General features: G+C 42.6%; 3 protein-coding genes across 3 annotated transcripts; 2 read left to right on the top strand and 1 right to left on the bottom strand.

Moving 5' to 3' along the window:
* On the top strand, nt 1–3,503 carry LOC129745803 (ATP-binding cassette sub-family F member 3). The gene is made up of 6 exons (XM_055739157.1): nt 1–191; nt 364–475; nt 570–1,899; nt 1,960–2,134; nt 2,612–3,013; nt 3,078–3,503. Exons 2-6 carry the CDS (start codon nt 403–405, stop codon nt 3,231–3,233), a joined length of 2,136 nt encoding a protein of 711 aa, XP_055595132.1. The 5' UTR covers nt 1–191; nt 364–402; the 3' UTR covers nt 3,234–3,503.
* LOC129745804 (mRNA export factor Gle1) lies at nt 3,461–7,718 on the bottom strand. Its single transcript, XM_055739158.1, has 3 exons — nt 7,556–7,718; nt 6,090–7,490; nt 3,461–4,162 (listed from the first exon to the last, which is right to left on the bottom strand). Exons 1-3 carry the CDS (start codon nt 7,568–7,570, stop codon nt 3,536–3,538), a joined length of 2,043 nt encoding a protein of 680 aa, XP_055595133.1. The 5' UTR covers nt 7,571–7,718; the 3' UTR covers nt 3,461–3,535.
* A 169-nt stretch (nt 7,719–7,887) lies between these two features.
* LOC129745809 (zinc finger protein 62 homolog) lies at nt 7,888–9,221 on the top strand. The gene is made up of 4 exons (XM_055739162.1): nt 7,888–8,081; nt 8,145–8,624; nt 8,696–8,956; nt 9,031–9,221. The coding sequence occupies exons 1-4, from the start codon at nt 7,959–7,961 to the stop codon at nt 9,199–9,201; spliced, it is 1,035 nt and encodes a 344-aa protein (XP_055595137.1). The 5' UTR covers nt 7,888–7,958; the 3' UTR covers nt 9,202–9,221.
* Nucleotides 9,222–11,962: the final 2,741 nt, after the last annotated feature.

Genomic DNA, 11,962 nt, shown 5'->3' with positions numbered 1-11,962 from the left:
CGAGCGCAGCATTTTCTTTTGACCTGTCAACCTTATTGGCGAAACGGGTTCGCTCGCACGCATCCAGCAATTTGTCCCGTTTTCGGCCGCAGTTTTCCCGGAATCCGCACCAGCCGTGTGCTCACGAATCCGGATTTCCCTTTCAAGTGTACCGGAAACGGAAGCCAGCTTCGCAACATCGCGTTTTCCAGGTAGTGTAATCAGCAGTAGAAATTTCATTTCACTACAATTATGTGTTGCGCGATGACGGAATGGCAATCATCCATCCAGCTCATCAACTTCGTCTGAAATTTGGAAGCATCCGTGTTTTGATTCCGGATGGCCTTAAAATAATTTGAATATTTTTGTTTTTATTGTTTGCAGATTTAGATCGAATCTTTTGCCGGAACTTAACGGATTCCAATGACGGCCTGTACCGAGGTGCTGAAACGGGAATTCCCTTCCATCGATGGGGAGCTGCTGACCTATGTCGAAGGTACATATAGGGGGTTTACTTTCACTTATTTTTATTAATTTTTTTCGGAATAAAAATTCTATTATTGAGTTCCTAAACAACTGGATTTTTGCAGATGTTCTTCAGAGTGGCAAGGATGAGTTCGAAAACGGGGAAGAGGTGTACGAAGCTATCGGAGCCATTCTGCACGAGGTTTCCCAGGACAAGAGCGAGGAGGAGGTCAAGCAGTGCTGTGACGTCTTCCTGGATCTGTTGAAACCGAAAAAAGCGGACAGTGGTGGCGGTGGAGGGTCCACCAAGATATTGAACGCTCCCATTAACCTTAAGGAAGTGGCTGCACAGCAGGACGTCGTTCAGGATGACATCCAAAGTATATGGGTGGTGCAGCGGGACGACAGCTTGAAGGTGGATTCCAAAAAGCTGGAGAAGGCTGAAGCAAAGCGGCAGCAAAAGCTGGAAAAGCGCGATCAAACGGCCAAAACGGCCTCGGTTGCTCCACCGGTTCTTCAGATGGCGACGGCTTCCCAGGTCATCAGCAAGAAGGACAACAAACTCGAAGCTAAAGGCACCAACCGATCGATGGACATTCGGATCGACAATTTCGATGTATCGTTCGGGGACAAAGTTTTGTTACAAAATGCTGATCTACAGCTAGCTTTCGGGCGTCGTTATGGATTTGTCGGGAGAAATGGATTTGGTAAAACTACGCTACTTAAGATGATATCTAGCAAGCAGCTTCAAATTCCAAGCCACATTTCCATTCTTCACGTGGAGCAAGAAGTTGTCGGTGATGACACACTCGCCATCGATAGTGTCCTGGAGGTGGACACGGTGCGCACGGAATTGTTGCAAAAAGAGAAAGACTTGAATGCGGCAATCAATGCAGGTTCCACTGATCCCGAACACAGCCACGAGTTGTCAGAAGTCTACATTCAGCTGCAACATATAGAAGCCGATAAAGCCCCTGCACGTGCCTCCATCATCCTGAACGGTCTGGGTTTCACCAAGGAAATGCAGGCCCGAGCTACCAGAACCTTTTCCGGAGGTTGGCGAATGAGATTGGCCTTGGCCAGGGCACTTTTCTCCAAACCAGACCTGCTATTACTTGATGAACCTACGAACATGTTGGACATCAAGGCGATCATCTGGCTTGAAAATTACCTTCAAAACTGGCCCACAACCCTATTAGTGGTTTCCCACGACCGTAACTTCCTGGACACGGTACCGACCGATATTCTGCATCTGCACAGCCAACGCATCGACAACTACAAGGGCAACTACGAACAGTTCGACAAAACGCGTACCGAGAAGCACAAGGCACAACGGCGAGAGTACGAAGCCCAGCTGGCCTACCGGAACCACGTGCAGGAGTTTATCGATCGGTTCCGCTACAACGCGAATCGGGCGGCTAGCGTGCAGTCCAAGATAAAAATGTTGGAGAAATTGTAAGAATCTCTTTTTATCAACTGAATCCTTCCTTTTTTAAAATTATTTTCTAATTTTAGACCCGAACTAAAGCCGGTTGAGAAGGAAATCGAGGTGACCATCAAATTCCCGGAAGTGGAGCCCTTGAATCCACCGGTGCTGCAGTTGAACGAGGTTCAGTTCAAGTACCCTGATGGCAAGGTTATCTTTACCTCGGTGAACCTGAGCGCCAATCTGGACTCTCGGATTTGTATTGTGAGTATTACTCGATCAAAAATTTTAGGAAAACTTATTGAAAATCTTGATTTACTTAGTCTAATCGACACACTTTGAGAGGATCGTTGGGCAAAACAAAAACTATTTGCCAACAGAATCATTTTTCACTCATTTTTTTGAGGAGTGCAAGGGAACTTAGCTGTCTACAGCGAAAGAATCGAAAGGTAGCCGAAAAATATTCCTATCCTAAATTCGGTCTCCTATCAATGATGGCTTTTGAGTCAAAGAAGGACTTTCCTTCAGTGGACTTTCATCACCCAATTGCTCCGAAGTTTAAAATTGTGCGTTTCAGATTTCCAATTGCGTAACTTATCCATGTTTTGGTTGCCAAGAAATAGGGCAGTCTTCGGCCAGAATCCTCCTCCTACTCGATGTTGTGAATTTTTCAATAATGTTCGCACTTGTTTGACTATCATCATGTATGTATACAAATCTTTGTTTCAATCCCTCCCACAGGTCGGTGAAAACGGTGCCGGTAAGACAACGCTCCTGAAAATCGTGATGGGCATCCTGCAACCCTCGGGGGGCATCGTACATCCGCACCGGGGCCTTCGACTCGGGTACTTCTCGCAGCACCACGTCGATCAGCTGGACATGAACGTCAACTGTGTGGAACTGTTGCAGAATGCTTTCCCCGGAAAACCCATCGAAGAGTATCGACGCCAGCTGGGTAGTTTTGGCGTTTCCGGTGATTTGGCACTACAGGTGGTGGCTTCTCTGTCCGGAGGACAGAAATCCCGGGTGGCACTAGCGAAACTTTGCATGGCTCGGCCCAACTTCCTCGTGCTTGACGAACCTACTAATCACCTGGACATTGAGACAATCGAGGCGTTGGGAAAGGCAATCAACAAGTACACGGTAAGAAAAGTTACCAACTTAACTTGTAGTTTGGCAATTAACAGTTTTTCGCGTTTCGAAACAGGGCGGTGTGATTTTGGTATCCCACGACGAGCGACTGATCCGGATGATCTGCAAGGAGCTGTGGGTGTGCGGAGGCGGAACCGTTCGCAGCGTGGAGGGTGGTTTCGACGAGTACCGAAAGGTGGTTGAGAAGGAATTGGAAGCGGCGGCAGCGTAAACCACCGGCCACGGACAAAGGTTTGTATCGGTTGTTGTTTTCTCGGTGTAATTTCTCGGTACTTGGTTTGACCAAATCCCCAATCAGATATGTCGCTACCCCTAATGAGCCGACACATTTTTACTCAGCTGCTGCAAGAGCTTGTTGCGGGACAATTGTGAGCGTGTGACAAACATAAACGTATTCTGTATAACGGTAGGCAAATATTGTACATCAAGAAGTATATAGAACATGTTTAGAATATCAGTCATTATACACATTTATTGAACAAACAAATTCAAAGCGTTAATGATCCGAAGATCCTACCAAAAGTCCGGTCCAAGCATGCCTTCGGGCCGTTCGATTCGTCCTTCGGTGTTGATTTTGGCCATCAGTACTTCGAGACGAGTTTTCGGACCACCTTCGTCGACCTTGTTCAACGCTGGCAAATACGCTTGCTGGATAACCTGCAGTACCTTCACGAACTGTTTGCCGTAGGCAGCCCACAAGGATGGTCCAGCAGTAGTCAGGAATTCCGTCAGCAGCGTAGCACAGATGTCCGGCAGCGGAGCCAAATTGAGAATGTTGCACAGCCACCGGTAACCGCAATCTACGCTGTGAGGATGGGCAGCACTTTCGCCTTGTCTCGTGTTTGCTACCACAACAGCGGCGTACAGTCGAGCCATTCCGGTCATCCGCTTCAGGTACTGGTCCTGCTTTTCCAGCACCCCGTCACTGGAAAACCGATAGCCGATGGATTTGAGGTAGTCCTCCTGGGACTGACCCTCCAGCTGGGGAAGGAAGTACGGAACCAGATAGGGACACTCCTTGTGGAGATACGCCAGGAAGAATTTACCGAAGGCGGGATACTTTTGCCAAAGAGCCACGATGATGGCCGCTATTGGAAAGGCTGCGGGCGCGTTGCTGGAGATCATGATATCCGCTTGACTCTGTGAAGTAGAACGTTAAGTGGTTAGATTTGTAGAAACAACTCTAGCTTGTATAGACAAGTACATCGCTAGACAGGATCGAAAATTAAAATGGACGCCTCACAAATTCCAGAGGACGAAAACTTTTGAAAAACTTGGCAGCGCTGAACATTAAAACTTTGTTGACGCCATTAACACCTATTCTGTATTCTACAACGTCTTGAAAACATTCAGAACATCAAAAAAGATCCCGGACTGCAAGCGATTCTGTGCGACAAGAAACTGAAGAGGAAGACTGAGAAAAAATGGTTACATCGCTACCTGCGCTTCTCCGGAAGATCAATGCAGCCACAGTGAAACGACAGTAAAACAGTATCTAGGAAATATGGGACATACAGTCAACAGTAAACTGCAGTTTCGCCCCCTATGGTCGTAAAACATAATTGGGAACTTCGAGCTACTGTGGCGTCACTTGCCATGGTGAAGATCATCAAAAACGCCTTGAGAGAAATACTCGAAACGTAGTGCCACTAAACTGGCGAAGCATTTACATATCGGATCGAAGTCTCCGTGGGATCCTAAAAGATAAACTTCTGAACAAGCTTAAAAATTTCCTAAAAGAGTTCAAAACATTTCGATGATGCAAAGCATGCTCTCTTACAGTCAGCCTACTCATGACCATGTTAAACCAAACTAGGCAATCCTAGTCATAAGAAACAGATTATCACCCTTATTCTCGTTTTCGATCGAATGGCATTCGTTCGAAAGTTAGGCAATTTCGTATTCTTGTTTTCGTTCGAACGAATGAGAACAGTTCGATCTTTCGAACATAGTTCGTTCGAACGAATAAGTGCATTCTCGTTTTCGATCGAACGTATTTCTGCCACCGCTTGACAAACGCAAGTCTGATGCTGCGAATAGCTGGCGTTTGATTGAAAAACTCTCATGCAATGCAAATATATTTTGCATATAAAAAGTAGAAAAATGAACATAGGGAAATTCCGATTCAAAACTAAATGAGCCAACAGTTGGCGATAATTTGTGCATTGAATAAGACCGATTATGGACGGGGTTGCACCCTTTTGTGCAATCAATTTTTAAAAAATTGACCGGTTAGGGAATGCCAAAAACGTTTAACGTTCTTTCACGGGATCAATGTTACGAAATTGTTTTTTCAAAATATAAAAAAAAACCAAATCGAGATTATCATCAGATAACGAGATATACCAGTTTTATTAGAGGATTTGTTGATTTTTATACCGGATTTCATATCGAGTTCCGAAACAACTTTTCAGGAGCAACTGAGAATTGCTAACACCGGGTCGTGTCGGCTCCGGTTCGTGTGCCATCTCGTAAACACCCATTTTAGCCGCTGCTGGTGGTCTTGATGATTTTTTGGCAGGCAAGATCCATTCGTTTATGAAATTTCCCTTGTCGGTGGGGCGCTTGCTAAATTCCTTGCTATTTTCTTCCATACTCCAATTCGACAGACAAAATTCTACAAAATCACCAAACAGCACCAAACGAAATCGAAAGCTGACGAGAAATGTCAATTTCATACGCAGGGCTGCCTAAAAATTTCGAATTTCATCTGGTAACACCAACCTTGAACGTATCGCGTTCGAACGAAAACAAGAATAGCTTTTTCGAATTCGATCGAAAGTATCCGTTCGAACGAACGACAGATACGCCGTAAACCAGAATAAGGGTGTATATTTATTCTTGGTAAAGTTTCAAGCCATCCTATGGAAACTAGAAGTAGATTCGCTAGCGATGGAAGGATATTAGGGTCTGTTGATTGGACCTGAACCTTTCTGCGGAGTATCGACTATGGAGCTCAATAACTGGGAAAGCTCTACTATTGTTTTCAACTGAAGAATCGCATAGGAAGTTGCTAAGACAAAAAATTCATTGAACCAAGCGCCAAAAATAATGATAAGAAACTCACCACAAACTTCTTGGCCATCAGCATGGTACAGTAGGTCTTCCCCAGCGGATGCCCTTGGATGGAAACGGTCTGCTCTCCGGTACGCACCGGTTGTCCCGCCAACAATGCATCCAACGACTGGTACTTGTCCAGCAGATGCTCCCGGCTGACCGAGGAGATGGCATTGATCGGGGTGTTTATGACCTTCTGGCAGTTGAAGCGGTACGATTTCATCGAGGCGTCATCGAGCAGCACCTTAACGGCCGCCTGGTGCTGTTCGTAGAACGTTTTGATTTCGGTGTAGAAAGCGAGCGCTTCCCGGGAAACGATCGAGGCCAACGGGTGTGGCGTTTGAGAGGTCGATGCGGCCGGTTTCGGCTTGGTGTCGGTTGTGTCCTGAGCTTTTGGAGGTTGCTGTTGAACCTCGACTTTCTGTTGGCTTTCGGCTTTCCTTTGTTCTTGTTGGTTTTTAATTTTCTCGGCTATTTCCTTTTGAATCTGATTAATTGTTTCAACTACTTCGCCGTTTGTGCTTTCCATACTTTTACACAGTTCAGCGCCCTTGTCGATATCGGTTTGGGTTACTTCCTGGTGGGCGTTGATCGTTTGAAGCAATTGTTCGAAGGATTTAACCAATGATTGGACGCTTTTCTTCTGGTTACTAAAATGAGAAGAATATTCTCGGTCGATGTTCATTAGGGATTTGGTGAATGCCTCAGTTAACTGTCGGAAGTTTGCATGATGGCCTTGAATCTCATCAAACATCGCATTCTTCCGTTTGATTTCCTCTTCATTCTTTTTCAGACGTGAGCTGATCTCAGCCAATCGTCGATTCGTTTCATTTATTTCTACTAATTTCCGCTGTTCGGACTGTTTAGCTTCCAGTTCCTGTTTTCGAATAGCTTCGATAAGCTTTTGCTCATCTTCCTGGATTTTTTTAGCCGTTTTAGATTCAACTTTTTTGAGGCGTTCTCTGAGATCAGAATCTCTCAAACGATCTGCTTCCCTTACTCGTGCCTGTCGTTCTTCCAGTTCCTTTCGAACGTTTTTCATTCGCTGGCGCTCTAACTCCTGCTGATACAACTTGAAGGAAACCGCCTTACAATCGCTGATGTCTACCTTCCGGGAGTTTGGCGAGCTTCCTGCCACATCCCGCCGGTTGCTAAACGTAACCCTCAGATCGGGAACGGATTTTAAATCTTCTTTTTCGGCTTCCAAACTTCGGTCGCTAATATTGTTCGAGTTCTTATCATTTTCACTTTTCGAATCGCTTCGTTTAAGAGCGATCACATCGTCATTTGACTCATCGTTGGATTTAGGACCAATTGTCCGTCCGTAGACGAACGGGGAAATCCGGGCCGCATTGGTCAGTGCGGAAATCTGCAACGATTGCAGATCTCCAACGATATCGTCAATGTCGAACTGTAATTTGATTGTTATTGTTGAAGCATTTTAAGTAGGTAGGTATATCATGGCTCAATACTTACCAAAAGTCGGGACATGATCCTTGAAAAAAACTTTGCACAAAATTTTGCACAGTTAAATAATGTATATTAAGTAGATTAAGTGTAAAAAGTAGATAAACTACTGAACTAAAATGCGCGATGGATTACAGTACACAGCTGTTTTTGTTTTGTTTGCAAATAATATTGAGAGTTTTTGAAAAGGGCGTATCACAAACACGGTCCCGTTATCGTTCTCAAAATTGAAAACGTGAAGCGCTGCAGTAAATCTCAAATTTGAGGGTACTGATGCATTACCATTTTGAGCTCATATAGAATTCGCAAACTTAAAAACGAAAAAGGGAGCGTGTGACAGAAATAAACAAAATTTGTTTGTGGTGTGAGGTGCGTGTTTCCTTATCAGTTTGCAGGAAAAATTCTAAAAACCATGAGAACTATCGAAATAAATTGTGATTTCTGCTTCAACGGAGAGAAAAATGGACAGCTGATGTTCATCAACGATGTGCCATATGCCGTACGCAGCATGATTGAAAAACTCTTTTGGTTTTCGGTAAGCTTCTACTACAATTTTTACAATCTCTTTTTAATTCAAATTTTAACAATTTCTCTCAAGTCTGAGGAACTCGTCAACTTGCACATTTGTCCCGGATGCCAAGATAAGCTGTTGGACTTTTTCGAGTTTTATAGCCAAGTTGAGGGAGTCTACAAACAGCGGCTGGAAAAAGATAGGGACGAAGAAAAACCCACTTACACGAATGACGAGGCTACCGTAGAAGGAACTGAAGATGAGATTGAAATAAAGCTAGAACCGCTATCCGAGCAGTATTCTGACGAGGATGATGCTAGAAAGCAAGACAACAAGGAACCTATTCCGTGTACTATATGCGGTCAGTTGGTGAAAAACCAAATCACCTTGGATATACACATGAGAGGACACACCGAAGCATCGATCACGATAACGTGCAAAATCTGTGGAAAACAATCACCGAATGCTCGCGCCCTGAGAAAGCATATTAAAGAGGCACACATAATAAGACACGCCCATCCGTGTACCATGTGTAGGAAAAGTTTCAAGACACGACATGCTTTAAAGGTATACGGGAAGCCAATATCTTTGTTTTAATTGGAAAACACCTAAACTTAACGTTATTTCTCATCCCCCAGGATCACATGGCCATCCATACGGGTGAGATGCTGTACAAGTGTGAGTTCTGCGACGAACAATTTTATAATTCCGGAAATCACAGTCTCCATCGCAAAAAGATGCACGCCCAGGAATGGGAGGAACTTAAAAAAAGTATGCCAATTTCTAGAAGAGGTTGTCCTAAAAAGTGTCAATCGCTCATTCAAGAGGAACGCGTAAAGAAGTCCCTCCATCCGTGTACCTTGTGTAAAAAAAATTTCAAGTCACGGCGTGGTTTAAAGGTATTAAGTCTACCAATATCTTTGTATCGTTAGTGGAAAACATACATATTCTGAACGTAATTTTTCATCCGTAGGAACACATGTCCATCCACACGGGTGAGATGCTGTACAAGTGTGAGTTCTGCGACAAACAGTTTTATAATTCCGGAAATCTAAGTCAGCATCGCAGGAATATTCACCCCCTTGAATATCAGGAACATCTTCAAAATAAGCCGACTTCTAGAGGTCGCCCCAAAAAGTATTAAACCAAAATGGATAAATCGTATGAAGACATTTGATTGCGACTTTTATTTTGAAGATTTCCGTGTTTGATAAGTTTAAATTATTCAGAATCAGATTACCGTTTTCTATTTTGAATTATTTCAAATATAGTTATTCTGCTGATGCCAAATCCAGATTTTAAATTTATATTTCAGTTTCTGTTTTTTTTATCCAATTATTTAACGCTGTTAACGTTTTTTTTGTTAATGTTGTTTTTTGCTAGACTTTTGGTGGGATTCGATGAAGACAGAGCTGCTTAGTCGAACCAAATGGCTTCTATCGAGGAGAACTCGGGTGAATCTGGCCTATGAAGAATATGGCAGTATACTACTACAAAAAAGTGATGGAAGAAAAAGTAAAGTGTCCGATCAGTAAGTGTCGTTCGCCGGGATCCGAAAATGAAGTCGCTTTAACAAGAAAAAGCTAGTTCCGCTTGTAGTTCGTCGCCGTCGGTACGTGTCGGTATGCCATAGTTGGCGTGGTTGAGTCAGCAGTGTGAGTTTCGGTGAATTGCGTGCGGAAAGTCGAATAAGTTTTACGGAAAAGTTTCGCGGCGAGACGGAAACGGGCGAAGTTTTAGAATAGTGAATGTATCACACCGTTATTACAGCAACTAGCCAGCATCCAGCCAGTTAAAGCCAGTAACACCCCGGGAGAGGTCGACTCGGCTGCAGACTCCGTTGTTCAACGGAAACTCGGTGAAAAGGTCCTCGAAGGTAAGTCTGCTCAATTTGTCACTATTTTATTCACATTTTCTCTCATGTCACTGTCAACAACCAGTCGTCTAGTAACTGTTACATACCATTTCATGAAGGACCGTTTAACTACATATATTATCAGGGCTGCAGCAGAAGTTAGTCACTTTTTAGTGACTTTATAATTTCTTTTTTAACCCCCATCCGTCCCAGAAATGTTTACCCATAACAGTTAATATTTTTGTTAAGCATTGCAGCGCTTATGTAATTACCTCAACAGAACCGGTACGAAATGGCCTTTCTGGGAATATAAATTTATTGGGAAACTCCCGCGTTAATTTACTCAAAATCCAGTGTAAAGTGTAATTTGAGAAATTTCAAATTAACAAAAAATTTAAAAACAGCTACAAAAATTCTGTGTTTCGTATTTTAGAAATCTAAAGATGCCAAAATGCGTCAAATTACGTCAACTTTCCAATCCACTTTTCAAAATTTATCTACTGTGACTAAAACAATTTCGACAGATCATTGATTGAAAAGTTCGGTTTTTACACAACTTTTTTTACCTTGTGGTCATGATATTAAGAAATTAAAAAAAAAACACTTGTGCGCAATGTATGGCTTCGAACTTCAACTTTCTTGAACACTAAGTGAATTTTTTTGAGCATTTTTCTTTTAATTTGGATACTAAAGTGACTATTTTTGATAATTTCCTTACAAATGACTTTATTTTACGTTCAAAACTTTTTTGTCGATGTTTTTGAATTTTTTTTTTACAGATCGAATAGATTAGGACGGAACAAATTTCAATTTCCTTTTTTGTCATCACTTAATATTCTGAAAATCCCGAAGGGAGAAATAAATAAAGTTTGAGGTACTTAAATCAAAAATTTGATTAATGCTTCGAAAATTTAAACATTTATAATAGAAACATTTCTCGTATCCAAATACCCTCACTTGCCAAACATGGTTCAAATTTACTCGATCAGATCTCCAGTTATACTGAAAATTGTAAGGGAGACCTCTCCTCCCCCTTTTCATCCACCTTTTTGAAGGATTAAGGGATACCAAATATTCAAAGAAGCATTTCTCGTACCCAAATATCGTTCCATGCCAAATTCGGTTCCATTTCCTTTTGTAGTTCTTGAGTTATGCAATAAAAATTTTATGGAACTTCCCTCCCTCTTTCCTTTCTCCCCGCTGGAAGATGGAAGGGGTCTCAAACAATCATTAGAACATGTCACGTTCACAAATATCCGCCCATGCCCAATTTGATTCCATTTGCTTGATTAGTATTTAAGTTGTTTAAAAATTAAAAAGAGGGCCCCTCCCCCCTTTATATCTCCCTACTGAAAAGAGGGAAGGGTTTCAAATAATCATAGGAATATTTTTCGTATCCAAATACCTTCCCATGACAAATTTGGTTCCATTTGCTTTATAAGTTTTTGAGTCATGTAAAAAAATATTAAAGAGGCCCCTCCCCCTTTCAACTGCAAAAAGGGAGGGGTCTCAAATAATCATTGAAATATTTTTCGTATCAAAATACCTTCCCATGCCAAATTTGGATCCAATATCTTGATTAATTCTCGAGTTATATGAAAAATTGTAAGCTAGCCCCCCTCCCCCCTTCCTATCACGCCACTGAAAGGAGGGTGGGGTACCAAATATTCATAGAAATATTCCTCGTTCCCAAATACCACCCCATGCCAAATATGATACCATTTGCTTGATGGGTTCTCGAGTTATGCAAAAAATTGTCTTTTGTTTGGGAGGCCCCTCCCCCCCTTCTTGTTAGGGGGAGGGGTCCCAAACTATAATAGGAACCTTTCCCGGCCTCCAATACCCTCATCTGCCAAGTTTCACGTAAATCGGTTCAGTAGTTTCTGAGTCTATAGGGAACAGACAGAAAGACAGACAGACAGACAGACAGAAATTCATTTTTATATATATAGACTAGCTGACCCGGTGTGCTTTGCTACACCTTCCAAAAATTATTGAAATTTATGGTAGCTAGTTATTCAACTTTTAATTTTTTTGCACAAAATCATTA

This window comes from Uranotaenia lowii, chromosome 2, assembly GCF_029784155.1.
Source record: "Uranotaenia lowii strain MFRU-FL chromosome 2, ASM2978415v1, whole genome shotgun sequence".
NCBI lineage: Eukaryota > Metazoa > Arthropoda > Insecta > Diptera > Culicidae > Uranotaenia > Uranotaenia lowii.
Note: the sequence above shows the minus strand (reverse complement) of the source record. Positions and strands in the feature narration are given on the sequence as shown.

Excerpts from the sequence above, each read along its gene's own strand:
- LOC129745809 (XM_055739162.1), top strand. The coding sequence starts at position 7,959 with ATGAGAACTATCGAAATAAATTGTGATTTCTGCTTCAACGGAGAGAAA. Across the intron at positions 8,082-8,144 it reads AAAAACTCTTTTGGTTTTCG|TCTGAGGAACTCGTCAACTT; the intron begins GTAAGCTTCTAC and ends ATTTCTCTCAAG. Across the intron at positions 8,957-9,030 it reads AGTCACGGCGTGGTTTAAAG|GAACACATGTCCATCCACAC; the intron begins GTATTAAGTCTA and ends TTTCATCCGTAG.
- LOC129745803 (XM_055739157.1), top strand. The coding sequence starts at position 403 with ATGACGGCCTGTACCGAGGTGCTGAAACGGGAATTCCCTTCCATCGAT. Across the intron at positions 1,900-1,959 it reads ATAAAAATGTTGGAGAAATT|ACCCGAACTAAAGCCGGTTG; the intron begins GTAAGAATCTCT and ends TTCTAATTTTAG. Across the intron at positions 2,135-2,611 it reads TGGACTCTCGGATTTGTATT|GTCGGTGAAAACGGTGCCGG; the intron begins GTGAGTATTACT and ends TCCCTCCCACAG.
- LOC129745804 (XM_055739158.1), bottom strand. Across the intron at positions 4,163-6,089 it reads TGATGGCCAAGAAGTTTGTG|AGTCAAGCGGATATCATGAT; the intron begins GTGAGTTTCTTA and ends TCTACTTCACAG.